A 22,788-nucleotide genomic window follows, 5' to 3' on the forward strand; every position below is an offset into this window, starting at 1 on the left:
ACTTCAGCTTCTGTAAATGACCTGTGGCTGAAAGAACAGTACTAATTTGCTTGATATACAGCTTTGTGATTAAGAAAATGAGGGGTTTTTGTCCCCCTTAATCTCTGGGGGATAGGAAGTTGTGTTACAGTAGAAACTATCGCCTTTTCTCCTAAAGAAATGATCCCGAAGTTCATTCTTTTTATCCCTCACAGGACCACCGATAAATAAAGCCAGAAGTTTGGCAGCTCAAGAGCGATACAGAGGTACAGAGCGAGAGCGGCTCCTCAATTTCTAGCCCTCTCACGGGCTTCAGAGACTCTGCAGGTCAGGTAGTCGGTTTACCACTGGACAGCAGCTGCATTGTCAAGGCTCGGTTGAACCCTGAGTGCGAGCAGATGTCAGGCTATTAACAGCAGCAGCTTCGGCCATAGCGCTTGTAAACTCAGGAATGCAGACTCTGCCCTGAAGCAGTATTGCTGAGCCTGGAGGTAGCCCCAAGACGCTGGAGCGCCTTCTGGTTCTCCAGGAACGAAGCGTTGTTCTCGGGCAGGCAGAAGGGACAGCTAGGAAGGCTGCTCTCTGCTCACTGACACTTTCTAAAGGCCAATCAATGCAATGTTTCTCCTTTTGTAGGAGTAAGCCATCACACAAGTTCTATACCATATTTTTAGTAACATTTGAGGATGTCGTAGATATACTTTATTACAACATCTTGTAGTTTAAAGAGCTTTATTAACGCAATAAATTAAATTAACTTTGTACACATTTTATATATATATAAAAAGAAAAACTAGCAAGTGACCTCAGAACGTCGTAGGCCTCATTAGAGCTTGGTCTCCAAAAACCTGTTTGAAAAAAGCAACGTGTTCTTCACAGTGTTCTCCTGTAAAGGAAAATACAGATTTAATCCATTAGACAAGGCACGAAAGGAGGAAAACGAGAATGAACACTTTGCAGCTCCTAGATATGGATACTGGGTTTTAACTTATTTTTCTTTCATAAAATACTTTGTTTTCCTAAGCTCTTGAGTTGTCCTTTCTGTTTACCCAGCTTGTGCCATTACAGAACCTTTACAGCCCCCAGCAAACTGCCCTCTGCCCTGAGAGACGGGGGAGAAGCAGGGTGATCAGTGAATGCTGGGAGCCCTGAAAGAGTTACAGGTTCCTCCCCATCCTAAGGAAGAGAGTGCTTTAGATTTCATAACTTTGGAGATAAGAGTGATTAACCAATGCTTTCTGCCTAAAACTAAAACATCAACAAGCCCCAGGCCATTTACACCCTCCGCAGCCATTTCCTGTCTTGTTCCTAATTCTTCAGAAAGGGCCATTCCAGGCCCAGATGTCAGACGGAGCTGGGCCCAGGCTACCCTACCTTCCACCCCGACACCCCACTGCAGTTCCAGAGCAGAACTCCAGTTCCGTCAGCACCTTGAATCCACTCTCACTACAACAGGCTAAGGATTATGCGGGCTGGTACAAAATTTTGTTTTTTAAAAACTAACCCGAGAGTTCTCCAAACCAAAAGGCTTCTCACCCCCGCAGCTGCCAGTGCTCTCCTGCTACTGTCCGAGTCTGTGGTCGCCCCAGGTCTTTTCCCTGCAGCTATATTCTCACCTGGTGTGAAACTAGGGTTCCCTCGCAAACGCTGGTTTCGCTGTTCAAAAAACCGGAATATAGTGTAGAAAAGCATGTGGTCTTCAGTCTGCTTTGCAGCATCTAAAAATTTTCGTGCAGAGATGTTGTCATGGCCACCAATGCCCCGAATAAACCTTAAGGCAGCTAACACTTGGTGTTTGGAAAGGAGAACTTCTACTATTTCATCATTTGCTGTGGAAAGTCGCTAGAAGTAAGGGAGAAAGAGAAATCCGGGTCAGTGCAAGTAACACGAACACGCTTCTGTGGGGTTTAAAACTCTGCTGTATCAGAGTTACCTTCAACATATCCAGAGACAGCTGATGAGCGGGAGGGTAAAAACTTTCCAGGGAGAGCAGCAGACAAGCCTGGAAGACCCATTTTCAGATTAGATTTGCCGTATGTTGAAAGGTCAAATTTTAAGTCACAAAAGTAAAAATTGGGTGGTACTTAACCAAAGGCTTCGAGTCGCTGAGGACATGGTACTGCAGGAACTGGTGCAGCGTGTAGAATAGGTTGTGCTGGACGAGCGTCTTGATGACAAGCTCGTGCAAATAATGCTGAGACAGAGACAGAAGGAGAGATGGTGTCCACGTCGCTCAACTACGACAGACTAGAGGCTCAGTATGCCGAGGACCACGGCTGCTCTCAGTGACGGGTGAAAGAACCCAACCTGGCCTGAAACTGATCATTCCACCTGAGAACGTGGGGTCACGTGAGGAGGGTCACTGAGTCTGAGGCAGGTGTGCAGACTCTTGTGGCGTACAGAGAGTCATCTCCGTTAAGGCACTGACAGTGCTTTTACTTTAACAATCCCCTGCCCCTCTAACGTGGGACCACAGATGCTGGCTTGAAGGTACCTGTACTGTGATCTGAAACTGGTTCAGAGAGCGGATGTATTCCATGAGCACGGCTATCATGAATTTCTGAGGCATCTCCTACAGAGGGGAAAAGTGTTTAGAACCAGAGCGGCAGAGGAGGCTCCGTGTAACAGCTCCTTGTTTATCCGCCCCCCTGCTTCCAGGGTTCTACTTGGCTGCTTTTGCACAAACCCCTCCAGAACCTCCCGGGTTGGGGATCATCTTTAGGCCTGTGTATTAGAAGCCAAACCATGAGCATTCAGTCCTCACCCAAGATAACCCAGTTACTCTAATCACATTCTGAGTTCTACTCGTTTTCCTCAGTCCCCTTCAAATGAGATCTTTGTTTTGGGAACCTTCAGTCCAGAAGGGGTGGCGAGCCTCCCCTACCTTCTTCTCCGCAAACGCCGACAGCACGTGGGTGTACATGTCAGACTGGTCGACCACGGCCTGGGTGCGCGCCGGCCTCCTGAGGAATGGGCCGCTCCGGCTCTGCCCCGCTTCCAGTGCCTGCACAATACATCACAGACGGGACCTCAGTCGTCTTCCGGGACATGGCGTGTTCGCAGTTAATCCAAAAAGACTGAACCCCTAGATGCTGGGAGCCTAAGACGCGAGCAGAGGATGACACTCACTTCACTACTCGGACAAAACTCTTTCCTGTGCTGGCCGGGGAGGAGTTTAGAAGGTCAGGAAATACACCAGTGTTCACGGATGGAACTAAAAAGCCTAAGTCACAGTTTTATCGAGACTTTTTTTTTTTTTTTAATTTTTGGCTGCACCGCGCCGCATGCAGGGATCGAACCTGCACCCCCTGCAGTGGAAGCACAGAGTCTTAACCACTGGACCGCCAGGGAGACTTTTTTTTTAACCTCTTAAAATAACTCCCTAATTTTATTAATCACAGACCACCCAGCGTTTGGGTTGTCCCTGAGTAGCTGAAGGGGACGGGCGTTCTGGGGTTTTTGTTATTGTTTAAAACCACTTCCATTTTTAGCCTTTGGACTAATCAGATTCTTGAAGTGGAATCATTCACTCCACTTCTCCTGAACTTATTTCTAGCTTCAGAAGATACAATAACAGTACAGCAGACCCCGATAAGCCATGTTAATTTTTTCCAGCCCTTCACAACAAACACTTGAGCCCACTATAGGAAAAGCACAGTGCTAACGCTGAGCCATCACAGTCCTAAGGGGATGCTGACTGAGTGCCAGGACACGTCTTATTTTTTATAGCTATTACATCCTCAAAGGAAAGGAAGAACAAGCAGCAAAATGATTATATTTCTGATTTACTGAGTCTAGGCTCTGGATTGGCAGAAAGACATATAAAATAACCAAACTGAGACTGCTTTTTTTATCCATAAAATAAAGGCAGACCAAGGAGCTAGCTACGTGTAAGATCAAACATAGATTAAAAACAACAAAAGAGGGCTTCCCTGGTGGTGCAGTGGTTAAGAATCTGCCTGCCAAAGAAGGGGACACAGGTTCGATCCCTGGCCCGGGAAGATCCCACATGCCGCGGAGCAGCTAAGCCCATGCTCTGGGCCGTAGCTACTGAGCCTGCGCTCTAGAGCCCGTGCTCCACAACAAGAGAAGCCACCGCAATGAGAAGCCCGCACACCGCAATGAAGAGTAGCCCCTGCTTGCTGCAACTAGAGAGAGCCCACACGCAGCAACAAAGACCCAACACAGCCAAAAGAAAAAATAATAATTTTTAAAAAACAAAAAAGAAGGTGGAGACAGTAAGTGATGTTCAGCCTCTAGCTCATGGGACACAGGGACTCTGGATTTACGTTCCCCCTACGGCCGGCCACCTTGCCCTCTGGCACACAGCAAACCTCACTGGTGTCATTCTGTCAGAATCTTGTGTCATAATTACACAGACAATATACCTGGGGCGGGGCAGGGAGGAGGCCCTCGTCACATACATACAACTTACCAGTGTGTAACTCTGCTCAGCGTCCAGGTACTTCTTATACTCCTGGTTGAGTTTATCAAAAACAGTGGCTATCACAGGCAGCGTTGCTCTGTCTGACTCTGTCAACACTGGAAGGAGTCAGGGTTCACACAGGTCGGCCAACCTTGTGTGAACTTTAGAACTTAAACACACTGTGAGAGAAATGACTCATTTCCGGGGGCCACCAGGGCATTCGGAGAAACGGCGTAGAGACCGGGGCACAAGGGCACTCGCCAGCCCTTGCCGGTTACTAATGTAGCTACGGAGGGCGTCAGAAGATTCTCAAAGTAGGTATAAATGTCGTGAGTGACTTGGATTCTGAAACAGGTTTGTTTTCAAGCTGGGGAAGGCAGCCTCTACCCTCACGTGTGCCCATGTTTAGTTTAGTCTTTGCCCAGGAAATGTCTTGTAGAGACAAGTCATTTTTATACTGAGCAGCCTTTCCAGGGGGTTAAATAATCTACTTGTCACTGAGCCTACCGGCTGCAGACAAGATAAAAATGTGGCCCGTCTCCCAGTGGGCGGCGCAGGCAGTGTCAGGAATCAGACCGCAGGGTGAGGACCCCACTTACTCTGTGAGCACACCGACAGGACGACGGTCTTGCATTCCCTTCTCTGGAGGAGGAAGTCCATGAGCCTGCCTTTATCTGGCAAGAGGTTTACTATGGGCTGAAGTTTCACTTGGAGGTTCCAGAGGTAACCTGGATTGAGAGGCAGCAAATTTAATAGTGGGACGCAAACCAAAACAAAAGCCCCAAAGCTGGTTCCCCTCAACATTCATGGGGGGAAGTGCTGCAAAGCACAGCCAGTGGCTGCTTCTCACGCCAAAGCACAGGCTGCGACGTTCAGGACACGTCTGCCAACAGTGGGACTGGCAGCCAAAGCACCTCTGCATGTCGGCTGACTCCTCACAGAGTGACCCTCCACGTGCACCCGTGGAGTGTCTACTGCATACAGACAGGCGACCCCTCCCCGCACCTGACCAACCCCCTTTGACCTTGAAGGGAGAACGGGTGTCTGCAGGGCACGAACTTTGGTCCTGGGCTCCAGTTTCTCCTGCTCTGGCTCATTGGTCAAAAGGCAATTCCTGAGGCTCCCAAAGGAGCTCCGTAACTCAGCCATCCACCAGCCCTGAACCTCCTGACACCCACACTGCTGGGCAGGCGGGCAGAGCCCTTCTCAACTGGGGCTCCAGGAGAGAAGAACCAAAGGCTTCACTGGAAATGATCTGAGTCACCTCTTTCTCAACCCTCCCAGGGCTGGCACCCCTCAAGACGGACGGGAGACTGTCAGCAAGCACAGCTTTCTAACAGCGTGACCCCCACCCCGACCCACCTTGGCTCGCACTGATGATGATGTCGGGTTGAAAGACAATCCAGGATGAAGAGTCTACATGTTATAGGAAATTCTAAACCAGGGAGAGATGAAGACAAAAGGCAAACCCAGCTCCCATTAGCATCCTCCCACCCTGTTTGCTGAGGCCTCCCTAGGTGCCCGGCCCTTGATGGGAAGGAAACCCCACAGGCGCTTCCCACAACATTATTCACGCCTGACCGGGGGGCTCGGACCACCCTCAGACCCCAGTGTAAGGAGAGGTGACAGCTCCCCTGTTGTTCCCAGCCAAGGCCTTCGGAAAGGATACAGAGTTTACACGGGATGGGGGACTGGCTGGTCACGGGAGCAGGACCTACAAAGAGAGGAGACGCGTGTGTGTGAGGGCTGGTGACGCGGCCAGAAAGTGCTGCCAATACTGGGACGTAAAGGTAACACTTAATACTTCCTTCAGTAAATGTTCATTCGACTGTAGTTAGATACCAAAGTGAACTGTCGTGTCCCACTGATAACGCCTATAAGGAGGAAGGGGGAAGTCGAGAACCATCCATGAAGATGTCTCGCCAAGGAGAAAGCAGGTCAAGGTTCAATTCACAGCGTTTTCTTTTTTACACAAGTGCACATTAAAGAACTGAGAAATTCACCTGAGTGATTCAGAATCAAATACTCGGATAATTCACTGAGATTATTTCAAACAAAGTGTTTTGTGGCTTAATTATCTAAATAATGAGCTCAATTCTCCACTGCGCAGTGTAGGTCCAGGCAGAGATCTCACCTGGGAAGCAGACCCCCCCCATAAAACCCTCACATGACAGGGACTCACAACTACCAGTGACATTGCTCGAGTGTGTATGTCTGGGGGGGAAGCCCGCAGTAACCTTGATAAATACGGCCTGCAAACTGAACATGACTATTCCTAGTTCTGTTCCAATTACCCAGGTACAATCGGAAAATAGGTTTCAGTCGGCAGGTTGGAAAAGGTGGTAATTTTGCACAGACCCCCCAGTAGAGGACAGGGCCTTTGCACAGACCCCCCCGTAGAGGACAGGGCCTTTGCACAGACCCCCCAGGAGGACAGGGCCTTTGCACAGACCCCCCGTAGGACAGGGCCTTTGCACAGACCCCCCGTAGGACAGGGCCAGACCAGACACGCTGAGGCAAAGAGCACTCGCACTTGGAACCTACGAGTGAGGGTCCTACACGTGGGCCTTGATTGGCTACCCATCACACGTTGACTTAATGCTTTGGTTTTGAAAGCCCACCAGGTGATCCTAACGTGTAGCCTACTCGAGAGCCACTGGTTGAACAGACCAAAACCAGAAGGGGAAACGAGGGAGGCTGGCTCTTCCCCAAGTTGCTGGTCTCGTCTTTCAAAATAGTCCAACAAGCTCTTCCTGACCTGCGACAGCGCACCTGTGACAGCACACCTGCGACAGCTCAGATGGGCAAGATACAAAGATGCTACAAACCTGTGAGGGGCTTGGAGTCTAGCAGGAAAAACAAAAAGTCATTAACCACAAAAAACGCTTTGCCAACCCACTCTAGAAGCCCAGAGATTCACGGACTCTTGAATTCTTATTAATCCCTGGGCTCTTGTTTTAGCCACACCTGGCCTTTGCTTTATATAAACAGCCAATCAGAACCTGACTACCTTCTTACTGGTCCTAAACAACTGGAACAGAGCTGAAGGGCTGAAACGTTTATAGTTGTTTCTGCCCCAATTCACCAGCAGTTACCTTCATGCTGAGTGAGCAGCAGATACAAGCCAACCATTTGACACAATCTACTCTTCTAAACATCACTACCCTGGGAAAAGGAAGAAGCTGGAAAGAACAGAGGGCCAAGAGACCTAATCAAATGTGCGAACTACAGCTGACCCTCGAACAAGGCGGGTTAGAACCGCATGTATCCACTTATACAGGGATATTTTTTTTCTTTTTTTAAAAATTTATTTATTTTTGGCTGTGTTGGGTCTTCGTTGCAGTGCACAGGCTTCTCATTGCAGTGGCTTCTCTTGTTTTGGAGCACGGGCTCTAGGCGCACGGGCTTCAGCAGTTATGGCATGTGGGCTCCGGCAGTTGTGGCTCGCGGGCTCTGGCAGTTGTGGCTCGCGGGCTCTAGAGCGCAGGCTCAGTAGTTACTGCGCACGGGCTTAGTTGCTCCGCGGTATGTGGGATCTTCCCGGACCAGGGCTCAAACCCGTGTCCCCTGCATTGGCAGGTGGATTCTCAACCACTGTGCCACCTGGTAAGCCCAGGAATATTTTTCAACAGTAAAACCCACTGTGGTTGGTTGAATCCTTGTATGCAGAACCTCGGCTATGGAGGGCGGACCATAAATTACATGTGGATGAACCCCACTGTTCAAGGTTCCACTGTAGCTTATTCTCACACTCTGCTCAGCTTCTGGCTGATCTGGCAAGTGCTCTTGCTAAACCATCAGCCAGGGCCTGATCTGATTCTTCCCTGTGACAGGTACCAGGATATTCTGCCAGCAGGCGAGGCTGACACACCAAAGCTATCTGACGGGGATTCCTTTTAAGAAAACACTCCTCCCAGAGTTCCAAATGTGTACCATCTGACTATGGTTTACACACTGAAACTTCAACTAGCTTACTCTAGACTCCAATCTCCTTGAAGAGAATATGATTTGAGTTCTACCTTAAAATCAATTACATTGGGAAAAAGCAAAAGGAACCAAATGGTTTCTTTCCCTTTTTCTGAAATCCTGACCCTCTCTCTTCTCTGACTTCCTACTGCCACCTCTTCAGGCTGGAGGAGTGGTTCAGAATAACCTCAGAACCACAGCCTAAGTACTTACTGTGACCATCAGTCAAGGGAAAACGCAGTTATTTATTATAATTATGACGCAGAATGTGCGAAAGATAAGGAAAAGCGATCCCAGGTTAAAATAACAGCCATAAGCAGCCAAATTTAACCTCAGGGCTACAGAGCACAGACCAACAGAAACGTCAAGGTCTCATTCAACATTAAAAAAATCTTTGGGCTTCAATGGGTAATCACAACTCTCCATTTTAAAGCTCAGAGAAGAGAATCATTCTATTTTCTTCAAAGGAAGATTCTTCTCTCTTACAAAACGCTTTTCACAAGACTTCCCTGGCGGTCCAGCGGTTAAGACTCTGCACCTCCACTGCAGGGGACGCAGGTTTGATCCCTGGTCAGGGAACTAAGATCCCACAGAACCAAAAAATAAAAAAACACTTTCACAAGAACACAATTTTAGCTTAAAGAATCAGCAGGAGTATCATTTAAAAAACAAAACAAAAAATAGAATCACCCCTTGCAAAAGCAAACAGATCTGGGAAGCCCTTTATCTGCTCCCCCATCCATGCACACACGGAGATTCCCTTTTACCTGCCACAGGGATCTGATAGGGCTGAATGGATCGAGCTGGAAGCACCGGGTGATGGAGGGTAATGGTGCCATCGAACTCCCCCCTCAGCTTGATATCAAATATCACTGATGTCTGAGGGGGAGAAAGACAAGACTGTGATATCAGCCCAGACAAACCACGGTTCCACCCGTTCCTCTCGTGACCTCACACCTGCTGTTTGGGATCAGCTGAAGGAGCCCCGTGTCTGCGTTCCACCCCTGCACGCTGGTTCTTATTTGAGGAGGAACCTGCTGGAACATCCCAGCTCTCTTGTACATGTCTATCAGCTCTCAGAAGTATTCCTGGAATCTATGACATGCTGCCTCTGAAGAGCTCCATCTTTATTAGTTATCGACACGGGTGTCACCAGCCTCCAGGAGGCAAGGAGGGAAGTGGCTTGTCTCCCACCAGACACCCAGCTGATGGGGTAGAAGCAGCAGGATCATTCTAGTTCTTTCTCTGTGGCCACAGAGCCTCAAAACCACCATCATCTACACTCACAGAGGAAGTACAGGGCTCATGTGCTCACACAACACACTGGCTCGGCAGGGAATCCCCAGCTTAGATGATTCGACCAAATAATTGTTCCAAAGTCCAATCTCCTCACATGTGTTACTTTGTGAAACAGTTTTTAATTATGTTAATCAACTGGTAGGGTTTTCCTAAACCATCTGGAAATCCAAACCCATTTCCACCTGGAAGATCAAAACTTTGAGCATAAAAAGCACTTTCTAGTCTCTTTCAGAATATTTTGTCCATTTTCACAGCTCTTTCAAGCAGGACACCCCCCAACACTCGTACCTCCGTGTCCTGATGATGAACGACCACCAGGTTGTCCACCACGTTCAGGGCGAACTTCCCTGTCCGGTTTAACTTCAGTATGTGCGTCTTTTTGCAGGCGCCTTCTCTGTAGGACAATAGAAAGGTCAAAAAAATAGATCGACAAGCTTTAGTTCATATTTTACAATCGGAGAAGAGGGAAGAAAGCATTAAATATACCGTGGTAGGTGATACAGGACTACCTCCGCTCCAGTACTATTGGAGGTCCGAGAATGATGCCTCAGGAAGAGAACATATAGCTGTCCGTATCTAATCACAGAACAAAGAGACGTAAGTCATGCTGGCTGTTTGACGTCCCTCCATTCTAACTGCAGAGTTATAAGGCCATAGTTAAGTAAATTAAGAGATATTTACTTAATGGGGTATTTCGCAGCCAACAGAAATATTTACAAAAACAGTGCAGTTAGCTTAAAAAAAAAAAAGCCTATTATAAAGTTAAGTGAAAAGGGGGGATGCAAAACTAAATATAGCTTGGGCTTCCCTGGTGGTGCAGTGGTTAAGAATCTGCCTGCCAGTTCAGGGGACACGGGTTTGAGCCCTGGTCCGGGAAGATCCCACATGCTGTGGAGCAACTAAGCCTGTGTGCCACAACTACTGAGCCTGTGCTCTACAGCCCACGAGCCACAACTACTGAGCCCACGAGACACAACTACTGAAGCCTGTGCACCTAGAGCCTGTGCTCCGCAACAAGAGAAGCCACTGCAGTGAGAAGCCTGCACACCGCAACTAGAGAAAGCCCACACGCAGCAACAAAGACCCAACGCAGTCAAAAATAAAATTAAAAAAAAAAAACTAAACTAAATATAGCTTGATCACAGTATTTCAAAAGAAAAACACAAACTTCTGCAGAATGACTTATGCAGAATGTCCAAAACTACTGGAACGAAATACATGTTGTCAAACAGCTGCCCTTGAGTAATATGCTAAGTCCATTTTCTTTTTAACTTTCTGTAATTTCCCAGTTTTATATAATGAGTACATTCCTTAATCACAGGAAAATATTATCAACTCTTGACTTTTAAGCCTCATCTGATAAATGTTGCCATGACCAGTTCCTGCATGTACACTTTTATTCCAGGAGTTCACACTTTGCTGGGGCTGCCTCAGGGACAAGGAGAAGACTGGGGGAAGGGTCTCCCCCTTTGCAAGGACTGTTCTCATTTTATCTTTTTCTAAACCAGGATGCCGCAGATTTCTTAAAAAAAAAAAAAAAAAGCATTCTAAATGCTAAAAAATTTTACTGTTTGGAAACCACTGTTTTAGGCCATAGAAGAATCAGAAGTAATTTAGGAGCAAACTGTTTATATTTGTTGAATATGGGTATATAGGAGATTCTTTGTATCAGCTTCTATTCTTGTGTGTTTGAAACTTTCATAATAAAGTTTTAAAATTTGAGATATCTGCATTTCCAAATGAAAATATACCTTCCTACATAAGTAATTCAGGTCTACATTTGTTAGATCAAAAATGTAAACTATGTTTTTTTTAGAACAAGTATGATAAATTTTAGCTAAAAAATAATGTGTGATAAGTTCTGACTCACTGACTGAAAAGAAATTTCTAAAACTAAGAAACCTAAGAAATAAATTGGTTCAATGTTCTCATTTTATCAGACTAGAATGGTGAAAAATTCCCTAAGATCACAAAGTTAATAAAATCAAAAAAGAATGTCATGAAGATGACGGGCTTTCTACATTCCTAAGATCTGGGTACAAAGCAGGGAAGGCGGAGTCCTTATCCTGTGTTCCAAGGCTACTGGAGCACGAGCAGCCCCGGAGCTCTTACAACATGCTTCTTCTATCATGATATCCCTGAAAGCAATTACGAGATGGAATTCTCTCAAAGAACAGACATACATCGTCGCCATGGCAATGTCTCTCTCTGAGAGGCTCAGTTTAGTTGACTTAGGTGCAGCTGGTAATTCGATCTCAAACTTGGGCAGCTTTGACATAGTGCCAGCCTGTTTGGGGAAGAAAAAAGTTTTAAGAAAAGCTTATTAAACCCCCTCTGATGTTTTAGCACTCCCCACATCAAATCATTGAGGATATACACGCACTATGTCTTTCCATCCTTTCCAGGGTCCCAGGGTCCTGTCCCAAGGACTCATTCTTGGCGGTGATGGGATGGTACGGGGTGCCCTCTAGTGGTCGGAAGTGGCAAGGCTCTTGTTGGAGGAACGTGCCCCTTTGAAGTTACTGGATCAGTTAGGATGTTAGAGGAACAAGGTAGGAGGGGAAATTTTTTTAAAGGGAAGCTGACTCTTACCCGGAAATAGAAGGGCTGCAGCACATTTCCAAGCACCGTGGTGGACAGGAGAATCACAGCACTCTCGGGACAGTACATGTACCAGTTCACATTGATGTTCTGGCTCTTCAGGAGTTTCAGATTCCGTTTCTCTGGTAATACCTGATGCAAAGTTCAAGAAACAGAGCCTTCATTTAAAAACAGCAAATGGGGCTTCCCTGGTGGCGCAGTGGTTGAGAGTCCGCCTGCCGATGCAGGGGACACAGGTTCGTGCCCCGGTCCGGGAAGATCCCACATGCCGCGGAGCAGCTGGGCCCGTGAGCCATGGCCACTGAGCCTGCGTGTCCGGAGCCTGTGCTCCGCAACGGGAGAGGCCACAACAGTAAGAGGCCCGCGTACCGCAAAAAAAAATAAATAAAAACAGCAAATGGGGAATTCCCTGGTGGTTCAGAGGTTAGAATTCCACGCCTCCACTACAGGGGACACGGGTTCAATCTTTGGTTGGGGAACTAAGATCCTGCATGCCACGTGGCTTGGCCAAAAACAAACACACAACAGCAAAGTGTCTGAAGACTGGGACTTCCCTGGTGGCACAGTGGTTGGGAGTCTGCCTGCCAATGCAGGGGACACAGGTTCGAGCCCTGGTCTGGGAAGATCCCACATGCCACGGAGCAGCTAAGTCCATGCACTGCAACTACCGAGCCTGCGCTCTACAGCCCACGAGCCACAACTACTGAGCCCGCATGCCATAACTACTGAAGCCCGTGTGCCTAGAGCCGGTGCTCTGCAGCAGGAGAGGCCACTGCAATGAGAAACCAGCGCACAGCAATGCAGAGTGGCCCTTGCTCACCGCAAATAGAGAAAGCCCACGCGCAGCAATGAAGACCCAACGCAGCCATAAATTAAAAAAAAAAAAAAGTCTGAAGACTGACACAGTAAATGAAGAAAATAATAAAAAGCAGAAGAAAAAACCCAGTAGGTTAAACAGAAAAAAATAATCATTTTTATTTATCACAGCTACCATTTATCCAGCCCTGTGCTTAGCGCTTCCAAATCTTAGCTCGTTTACTCTCTCCACAACGCTGAGAGCTGGGCATCATTAGGCCAATTTGAGGGGAGAAAATAAGGCTCGGAGAGGCGAGGGGACCTGCCTCCCCAGTGACGGCCTAGGCAGCCCACTTCACTGCAGGGCAGGGCTGAGCCTCCTCATTCCCAGGCACCGTCCACCGAAGGGCAGGGAGAAGCAGCATCCTCACTGTCACGGAAACGGTCAAAACAAACCCGTGCCCCTGGAGCCACGTGCACCGAACCAGGCGCCAGCCACCCAGCCTGCAGTCTCAATTTGAGGCTGGGAGGGGCTCCCTTCTTCTAACAGACGTGTTCATGAGACTCCGCATGCAAACCTAGTATTTTATAATCAAGGCACATTTCAAATATACTCTCAATCTCCTGATACATTAAGGAATGCTGAATACAGCCCCAAGATGTTAATGCTCCCAGAACACTGCCCTGCAGAACAGACCTGGAAGTCAGGGTTGGGGGCATGGGTTTCTCGATAATCCAGGTACAATAAAATAAAGATGTGATAGAGTCCTCTTTCTTTCTAACTTATTTCTTGAAGATCTGAAAACCATCTAGATGACCTGAATGGACGCTTTTCTACTACTGAGAACAGAAAGCCAAACTTTTACATGATTGCCCGAGGGAACCCTTCTGTAAAGCAAGCGGTCATTTCCTTGCTATCATAGGTACAAAATTCTATTTCTGTACGTATGGGATTCGTGTAGTTTTTCTTTCCTTCTGCTGGTCAGCTAAGGTTCTGATTACAGCCCTACAGCAAAGCACCACAACATTCACTTTGCACACTGTTACACAGGTATATCTCCTCCATTAGTACATTCTAAATGACACTGCTTTCGTTAGGGCAACAAAGTTAACACTCTCCACATTGGCTCCACTTAGCGAGATCTCAGAAGCTTTCCCAATAGGTCAGGCAGCTAGAACATACTAGAAGATAAAGAGGAAGGTGCAAAGTAAAATCAGTAGAGTGAAAAGGCAACCTACGGAACGGGAGAAAACATTTGCAAATCATCTATCTGATAAAGGGTTAATATCCAGAATATATGAAGAACTCCTACAACTCAACAACAAAAAGAAATAACCCAAATAACAAAGCACTTGAATAGACATTGTCCAGAGCACATGCAAACGGCCAACAAGTCATGAAAAGTTGTTCAACATCACTAATCAGAGATGCAAACCAAAACCACAATGAGATACTGTCTCACAACCAGCAGGATGACTGCTATCAATAAAACAGAAAACAACTAGTGTTGGTGGTGATGTGTAGAAACTGGAACCCTGTGCTCTGTTGGTGGGGATGTAAAATGGCATACCTGCCATTGGAAACAGTATGGAAACAGTACGGTAACCCCTCAAAAATTAACAACAGAATTACCATGGGATCCAACAATCCCATTTTAGGGGTATATACTCAAAAGAATTGAAAGCAGGGTCTCAAAGAGAGACTTACACACTCGTGTTTCTAGCAGCGTTACTCACAATAGCCAAAAAGTGGAAGCAATCCAAGTGTCCATCAGAGGAAGAATGGATAAACAAAATGTGGTGTGTGTATAACAATGGAATATTATTCAGCCTTAAAAAGGAAGAAAATTCTGACACATGCTATAACATGGACAAACCTTGAGGGCATTATGCTAAGTGAGATAAGACAGCCAGAAAAAAACAAACATTGTATGATTCCACTTATATGAGGTAGAGGGGTCCTTAAAGCAGACAAATTCATAGAAACGGGAAAAACAGTGGTTACTACGGGCTGGGAAAGGGGAAATGGGGGAGTTGTTTAATAGGTACAGAGTTTCAGTTTTACATGATGAAAGTTCTAGAGATATGTTTCACTACAATGTGAATATATTTAACACTAATGAATTGTACACTTAAAAATGGTTACGACGGTAAATTTCACCTTATGTGCTTCTTATCACAATTAAAAAAATTCTTTTTAAGAGGAAGAGGCAGTTCAAGAGGAAACACAAATGTACAATACACAAAAGGTGCTTACCTCCCTCGTAATGAAACATACAAATTAAAATGGCTTTCCACTTCTCAGACTGGCAAATGTCTACAGACTTATAACATCCAATTCTGCTAAAGGTTTGGAAAATGGAGATTCCTACATTGCTAGTGAGAAAGCAACTTCTAGAAGAAATTCAGTGATATCTTTTCAGCTTTCTAGATGTTTGTACCTAGGCTGTAATTTCCCTTCCAACAATTGCCTCACCTAAGAATATAAAACAATGGTTACAAACCCGTTCACTGCTTGAAATCACTGTAGAATTGTTTGTAATCACTAAAAAGTGAAAACAAGCATGAAGTTCAACAGGAACTGGTTAAACTGTAGCAGGTCCACACAACAGAACAAATATGGAAAGACGTCTAACGACAGCTATGCCAAAAATAAATAAATAAATAAAGCCACAAGTTTATATACAACATAACCATTTCTGTAAAATAAACAAATGTTGCTACCTTTGTAGGAATGAAATGGAGGAACATGCATCAAATGGTTCATAATGGTTACTTCTAGGGACTATGGGGGACTTTTACCTTCCATATATCTTGGTAACGTTTGAATGTTTTACAAAAAACATGTATTACTTGTAATTAGAAAAAAAGAATAAAAACCCAAACGGAAGACTAAAGCTCTGGAATCTCAAAATATCTATCTAGTGCTGAATTCAAAAGGCGGCCAAAACACGATCACAGACCTTTCTCTAGCACATGTAAGTAATACAGTACCTGGTAAAATTCGATTCCTTGATCTGTGATGAAGACAATTTCAGTAGAACTGGTCCAGCAGAATCCTAGTATGTTGGCATTCTTGGTCTGAAAAGAATTGTAAAAGATTCTTTTTAATTAAAAGAAAAAAAATGTATGTATAATTCTCTTCAAAAGCTTAAAATACCTTGTTGTTTGTATTGCTCTTTAATAAAAGTTACCAAGATTTGATTACTTATGAACAAATCAAACTTTCTTTTAAATACACCGCTCCCAGATTTTCACCTGTAACGCCTCACTGAGGCACCTGAATCTGAAGTCCTTCTCGTCAACAGGACAGAGAGAAAGGCAACTGCCCCGCACTCACCGATACCAACCTCTACTTTAGGAATCAAAGGACAGCTGACACTCTGAGTCAAACACATCATAAAAGCTGGTGTTATAAAAGTATAAAGGCCTAAAGGTTCTCTGTGGCTCTTGCCCCAAATGGGGTTGGAGGCCTTGAGCCCCGTCCCAAGTCACGTGGTGAACAGCAGCAGTGGGAGCCGAAGGGCAGCTGGGCCAGGGCCAGGGCTCTGCTGCACACAGAGCACCCGGAGCTCTGCCAGGGGCTCAGGCGTTTGCAGATGGGCCCCTCCTTGCTGAGGGACCCACCTGGATCCCCAATCAGCAAAACCGTCACAAAAATGAAAAAGCTATACCCTATCCACCTGCAGCTTCTGCGGGTTTCCCGGGTGCTGCGATGCCCGCTGAGCTGAGCCCCCACTAGCCTAGTTCATCATAGCCGGCAAATCTAATTAAAATGGATTAGAATCTCCACCGAGGGAAAGAAGGGAGGGAGGAGGGAAGGGGAAGGACACGAAGAGCACAAGTCGAGAAAAGAAAACATCGTCAGGAAAAAGGGAAAAAGAACTCCTTTTCCAAAAACCTCCAAAGAGGCTGCTATCGCCGCCCAGCAGAGAAGGGCAGGGGCAACAAGAAGACAACAGCTACCAAGTGCTGACATGGCTCGGTGTTCAGCATCCTGCATCCATTTAATTCTTCCAGCTCCATTTTACAGACGAAGAAACAGGCTTTAAAAACTTTAAGAAGTGTCCAAAGTCAGAGCCAACGTGAGGCAGATCCCAGCATTCAAGCACAACCTGCTTCCAAGTTCGTGCTCTAAATTACCACGCTACCCTGCGCCTCTACCCCCGGAGTTAACGCTCACCAGCTGGGAAAGGATCAGGCCCATACCTTGCACTCCTGAGTGTACTCCAGCGGAGGACTATCCGGGGTGAAATTAGAAAAATCCTGGAAAACAAAAACACACGAGGAGAAATGTGGATTGGGCAGCATGCTGCCGACCTACTTTGGTATACAATGAGACAAGAGAAAAAGACAAATTTAAAAAGTGATCAGAAAAAAAAACTGACAAAACCCAAAGACAGGAAAAATAAAAAGACTGATTTGGACAATCTGCCCCCTTAATAGCAGCAGGCCGACAATTCAGTTTTTTTAAACGAGTTAATCCAAATACTGTTAGGGTTTAGAAACTGATTTTGAGAATTCATTCCTCAAATGGTTGATTTCAGAGAAATGGGTTGCTGTATTTTACTAGGGGCTTTCCAAAAATTTTAGTAATTAATACTTGACAGAAGGAAACAGGATTCTGCCTCCTTCCCGACAGCTTTTCCTCTACTTCACGAATGGCGATGGTGAAGATTTATGAAGACTAAAATGCTGACAGGCTGCTCCAGCTTTGAATATCTGCTCCTATTAGGTTGAGCATTCAAAGATGAGAGAACTGAATAAATGGAGTTACTCTGGTAAGCTTAACTCACAAAGTCACCAAAGATATGCTTCGCATAACCTATGGTGCTGGCTGTCAATCAATACGAAAGACACCTGAGGTTCCAACTTACTTTAAAAAAAATATTAAGTAAAAAAAAACTAAGGCCATAAGTATTCACCCATTTAAATGTCTTTCTCACCTTCAAGAATCCAAAGGCTCAAATACAATGCAGCATAACTACAGCTTCCATGTAGCTGTAGTATAAGCTTCCAGCTTATTATTATTAAAATAATAAATGGTTCCTTTAACACTGGAATTTTGCAATTCATTCTCTTCCAAACGTACTTCTAATGCCCTTTTCTTCATACTGTATTTAAAGATATGTCTTACCACGGTCTTTGAGGTCCTCTGAACAGCCAATATCTTATTTTCTAAGGAAAACTTAATGCACTTCACTTCTCCTTTGTCCTCCATTCTTTAAAAGAAGAAAGAGCAGGTTATGAGTTACACTTCAAAACTGCATTCTAGCATCTAACATTTTGTGAGAAGAAAAAAGGCAAGTTAAATATTCAGGAAGGGACTTCCCTGGTGGTGCAGTGGTTGAGAATCCGCCTGCCAATGCAGGGGACATGGGTTTGAGCCCTGGTCCAGGAAGATCCCACATGCCGCGGAGCAACCAAGCCCGTGCCGCCACAGCTACCGAGCCCGTGCGCCACAGCTACCAAGCCAGTGCTCTAGAGCCCACAAGCCACAACTACTGAAGCCCATTCGCCTAGAGCCCGTGCTCCACAACAAGAGAAGCCACCGCAATGAGAAGCTCACGCACCACAACGAAGAGTAGCCCCCGCTCGCCGCAAATAGAGAAAGCCCACATGCAGTAAGGAAGACCCAGTGCAGCCACAAAAAAAAAAAAATTCAGGAAGCAGCAAATCTTAGTTTAAAGTTAAAACTATGTTTCTGAAGCTATCAGTAGGACTGCTTTTCAAAGAACAAAGTCCAACTGGCAACGGGTGGCGGGAGAAATCGACAGAATTGCAGGTAACAGCGACTGAGGGGTTGAGAACACTGCACTTTCACCTGAGCCTCCCTTTAGGCGTAACTAAGTCCAGACCCATGCAGTAACTTTCTCCACACACTGCCGCCTTCCCTCTCCATTGCCCTCACAGCAGCACTTTATTTTTTCTTTGAGATGCTGGCAGCTGTGAAATATTTATTTACATACTTATTTTATTTATTTTTTTTTTTTGCGGTACGTGGGCCTCTCACTGCTGTGGCCTCTCCCATTGTGGAGCACAGGCTCCAGACGCGCAGGCTCAGCGGCCATGGCTCACGGGCCCAGCCGCTCCGCGGCATGTGGGATCTTCCCGGACCGGGGCACGAACCCGTGTCCCCTGCATCGGCAGGCGGACTCTCAACCACTGCGCCACCAGGGAAGCCCTACTTACTTATTTTTGATTGACGTACAGCAGTGCTTTTGAAAGGAGTCTACTCTTTGCCACCCAGTACCCAAGGGCTGCACCGCCAGGTGGGCTCCACCTCGAGTCTCACAACTGCCTCAATCGGATATTACATGGGAAGTCAAGAAATGGACCACAGAGGAAACTCTCAGAGGAAAGGGGATGTTCACTGTCCTGACTGGTGATGGTTCCATGGATACACGTGTCGAAACTCATCAATTGCATATGTCAAATATATGCAATTAATGATAATTAGACAATAAAGCTACTAAAAGTAAATAAGATGTTTTTTTAAAAGAGGGTTAAGTTCAGTATCTCCCCCCACAAGCCTTCCTGAGCCCCTTAATCTGGATCATCATGGCCTCACCCTCACTTTCCACACCCAAGAGACCACCAAGTCTTACCCCAGACCTTCTTAAGCAACCCTTGAGTGCCTATTGTTTGCTGGTCTACAGTGCCTTCAGGCCGGTCTTCCCTGCCTGCTCAGATTATAGCAATTGTCTCTTAATGGGATCCCAGACTGACAGGCTCCCAATAATCAAGCTTCAATGCTGCAACAGTGCGTTCTTTCCAAACGTTGATCTCATCATGCCATGCCCCACCTTTACCTTCAGGAACAAGATAAAGCCCGAAATCCACAGCAGAATATAGCCGACTGCTGCCAGAGGTCACACCACCACCCACCCTTCCCTGCATGAAACCTCATTTTCAGTCACACAGACTCGGAGTCCCCCCAACACGGTGCCTGCATGCCTTCTTGTTCCCTCCATCCGGAAGCCTCTTCTCTTCTCTACCTAGAATCTTCTCTTTCAAGCCTCGCTCCACTCTGAGGCCCTCTCCCGCCTGGGCAGTGGTCTTCCCCAGCCCATCCCAAGACAAATGTCCATCTCTTCTCTATGGCCACATTCTGAACAGAGCACTACTACAGCACCTACCACAGTAAACTGTATGAGTCCACTCACCTGCCTCCCACTCTAAATGTATGACTTTTCCAGAAGGGAGCCAAGCTAACGCAAAGCCTTCCCACACCTGATGCCCAGCACAGGGGCTGCAATCAGTGTTTTCCAAACAAATGATGATCGAGGAAAAAGAGGCTGATTCATTTTCTGTTTCAAAAACTGTTTCCTATTTACACAAGCCAATTGTAAAATGTAAAATGAGGGCCTACACTGTACTTTCCCCTTCTGTAATCAAGAGTTAAGGTGACCAGATAGTTTATCATCCAAACTGAGATATCTCTGAAAGTAAAAGAGGCTGCTATTCATTCCCCTTAAGTATAGTGGAAGCTGAGATTTTAATGCACTTTATTAGATGGGAAACACTGACCTAGGAATCTTCTCCACCTCCCAAACGCTCTGCAAAGACCCTGGGCCCAAAGAGGAAATGAAGGCCCCCCCCCCTCAAGAAACCGAAAATAGGCACATCAACGCACCCAACCGGCTAATTTCAAGTGTCAGGAAGTAGGTGCCCTGCGCTGGAGTATCTGGATCCCAAAACAACAGGGAAGGCCTCCACACGTTCACTCTGCATGAGGTACTGAGATGTGCCACCAAGGCTGCACAGCTCCCTTTTCCTACAGACTGGGATATGCCCCCCACTTCAGCCCTCTTAGCGGAGACAAGGACAAAATTTAAAACAATCTTCTGAACGACAACAGAAAAACACCATTTTGTTTACATGCTGAAATATTCTGAAAACGTCAATACAATCATTACCTAAATGAGATGGGATTCCTGTCATCTGGGCCTTTAACTACCACTCCAGTAGCTCCACCGGATCGAACAGCAAAAACCTGAGAGGGAAAAGCAGCAACGTTTTAACGGCCTGAACTTTTAAAGGCTTTAGACACATATACCAACCTGCAACGATTTCTGCTACACCCTACCCTTGGTTCAACTAAACTAACGTGGCGCATAGCAAACTGCAGAGGCTTGGTGTCCACACGAATCTTCAGAAAAAAGAGAGTAGAGACCAAAAACGTCTCCCATTCCGAGAGAAGCCCGCCGAGCGAGGCTCCAAGTTTTAATCCGTTTCGGCAAAGGCGACGCCGTGGCACTTGCGCACACCCTGCTCCTCCTCCCCGCTGCCCCCCGCACCCCGCCCCTTTACAAAATTCCGAGAATAATGAAAATCTCAATGTCTAAATCTTTGAATGCAAGGGAAACTAATGACAAATACAGACAACAAAAGGAGCCGAGGAAACACCGGAGTGCTACCAGCTGACCACACCGGCCGAGGGGCGCAGGGTCGGCGCGGGGGCTGGGGTCCACCCCGCTGTCACTTCGTGGGGGGGAAAGCCCCGGCCGCGGCGGAGCCTGGTCCCACAGGAAGGGACTGGCGCGGATCCCGCGCCCGCACGGCAGGAGAGGCCCCAGGCCTGGTCCCCGGGCTCCCGGACCTAGCGCGCGGGACACCTGGGGGCACCGGGGGCGGCGGGCAGGGCGCGCCGGGCCGCGCGGGGGAGTAGGGCGCGGGCCTGCCCGCACCTGCTTGTTGGCCTCATCGAAGAAGACGCAGTTGACCGGGTTCGCCTTCTCGAAGTGCACCGGCCGCTCGCACAGCTCCAGATAGTAGTCCTCCTCGCCCATGGCGGGCGCCGCAGCGGCGGCGGTGGGCCCGGGGGCGGCCGCCAGCGTGGAGCTGAGCTAGCGGCACCCGACGCTGGGAGTCCGGCAGTGCGGCGGCGGCGGCGGCGGCGGCGATCTCGCGGGCTCCGAGGCCGCTTCCTGGTGCCACGCCCCCAGCACTCCGGCACGTGACTCGCGGCGCCGGCCCCCTGGCCACGGGAGGGGGGCTTCCCCCACCGGCCGAGACCAAGGCCCGCTCTCCGTTAGAGGTTCCTCCCCTTTCCGGGAGGGCGGGGTCCCAGTGCGGCCCACCGGGCGGAGGGCCGAGGGCGGAGGGCGGAGGGGTGACCCGGAAGCCTGTCGGGTGCCGAGGGAGGGCGTCGGCGCCCTGGATCCCAGCCGCACCTTCGCTGACACGTTCCGGGCCTGGCTCCCACTCCGTTCCGGGAGGCTTGCTCAGGGCCACGTACTCGCGTGGGGCAACGCTGCCCCCGGGTCTAGGGAAAGCACATCCTTTCTCTTGGGAGGGCTTCTTGAGCCTGCCTCTGAGGGAGCTTAGTAAGGGAGAACAGTACTGTGGTCAGCACCTGGTTGCTGTGAGCTTGCAACAGGGAAACCTAGTTTAGCTTGCAGGTCTGAAAGCCTCTTTTGATGGCTTTGATAGTTGAGGGGGAGGGCGGGGGTAGGTGGGGGTAGCTCCTCATTCAAGAGATAGAAGAGAGAGATGGGAGGGAAGAAGGGTGGATCACGGATGACGCCCTAGGTGTCCATTCTCGACAACCAGATGGATTTTGGCACCATTCTCCAGGATACAGAGGCTTGAGAAGTTTGGCAGGGAAGTGGGAAAGATCAGGAGTTGGGTTTTCAACATGTGAATCCAAAGAGAAATGACAGCTAGACAGATGGATATATAGGTCTGAAGCTCATCAGAAGAGTGACAAAACTGGAGAT

At 47.5% G+C, this 22,788-nt stretch overlaps 2 protein-coding genes across 2 annotated transcripts in view; one reads left to right on the top strand and one right to left on the bottom strand.

The window, feature by feature from the left end:
* The window catches only part of NPC1 (NPC intracellular cholesterol transporter 1), a 47,594-nt gene extending 46,592 nt beyond the window's left edge, over positions 1 to 1,002 (top strand). The window contains exon 25 of the mRNA XM_029220802.1: positions 195 to 1,002. Within this exon, the coding sequence (XP_029076635.1) occupies positions 195 to 277 (83 nt within the window). The 3' untranslated portion in view covers positions 278 to 1,002. The remainder of the gene's footprint in view (positions 1 to 194) is intronic.
* On the bottom strand, positions 695 to 22,013 carry RMC1 (regulator of MON1-CCZ1). The gene is made up of 20 exons (XM_029220821.1): positions 21,757 to 22,013; positions 20,986 to 21,062; positions 18,204 to 18,288; positions 17,276 to 17,332; positions 16,061 to 16,147; positions 12,263 to 12,403; positions 11,854 to 11,957; positions 10,157 to 10,246; positions 9,959 to 10,064; positions 9,139 to 9,250; positions 6,075 to 6,119; positions 5,768 to 5,821; positions 5,005 to 5,133; positions 4,415 to 4,521; positions 2,864 to 2,983; positions 2,474 to 2,551; positions 2,069 to 2,173; positions 1,913 to 1,981; positions 1,596 to 1,821; positions 695 to 865 (listed from the first exon to the last, which is right to left on the bottom strand). Exons 1-20 carry the CDS (start codon positions 21,856 to 21,858, stop codon positions 786 to 788), a joined length of 1,974 nt encoding a protein of 657 aa, XP_029076654.1. The 5' UTR covers positions 21,859 to 22,013; the 3' UTR covers positions 695 to 785.
* Between the last annotated feature and the right edge of the window lie 775 nt (positions 22,014 to 22,788).

The sequence above is a fragment of the Monodon monoceros genome, unplaced genomic scaffold, assembly GCF_005190385.1.
Source record: "Monodon monoceros isolate NGI ecotype Baffin Bay Population unplaced genomic scaffold, NGI_Narwhal_1 Super_Scaffold_1, whole genome shotgun sequence".
NCBI lineage: Eukaryota > Metazoa > Chordata > Mammalia > Artiodactyla > Monodontidae > Monodon > Monodon monoceros.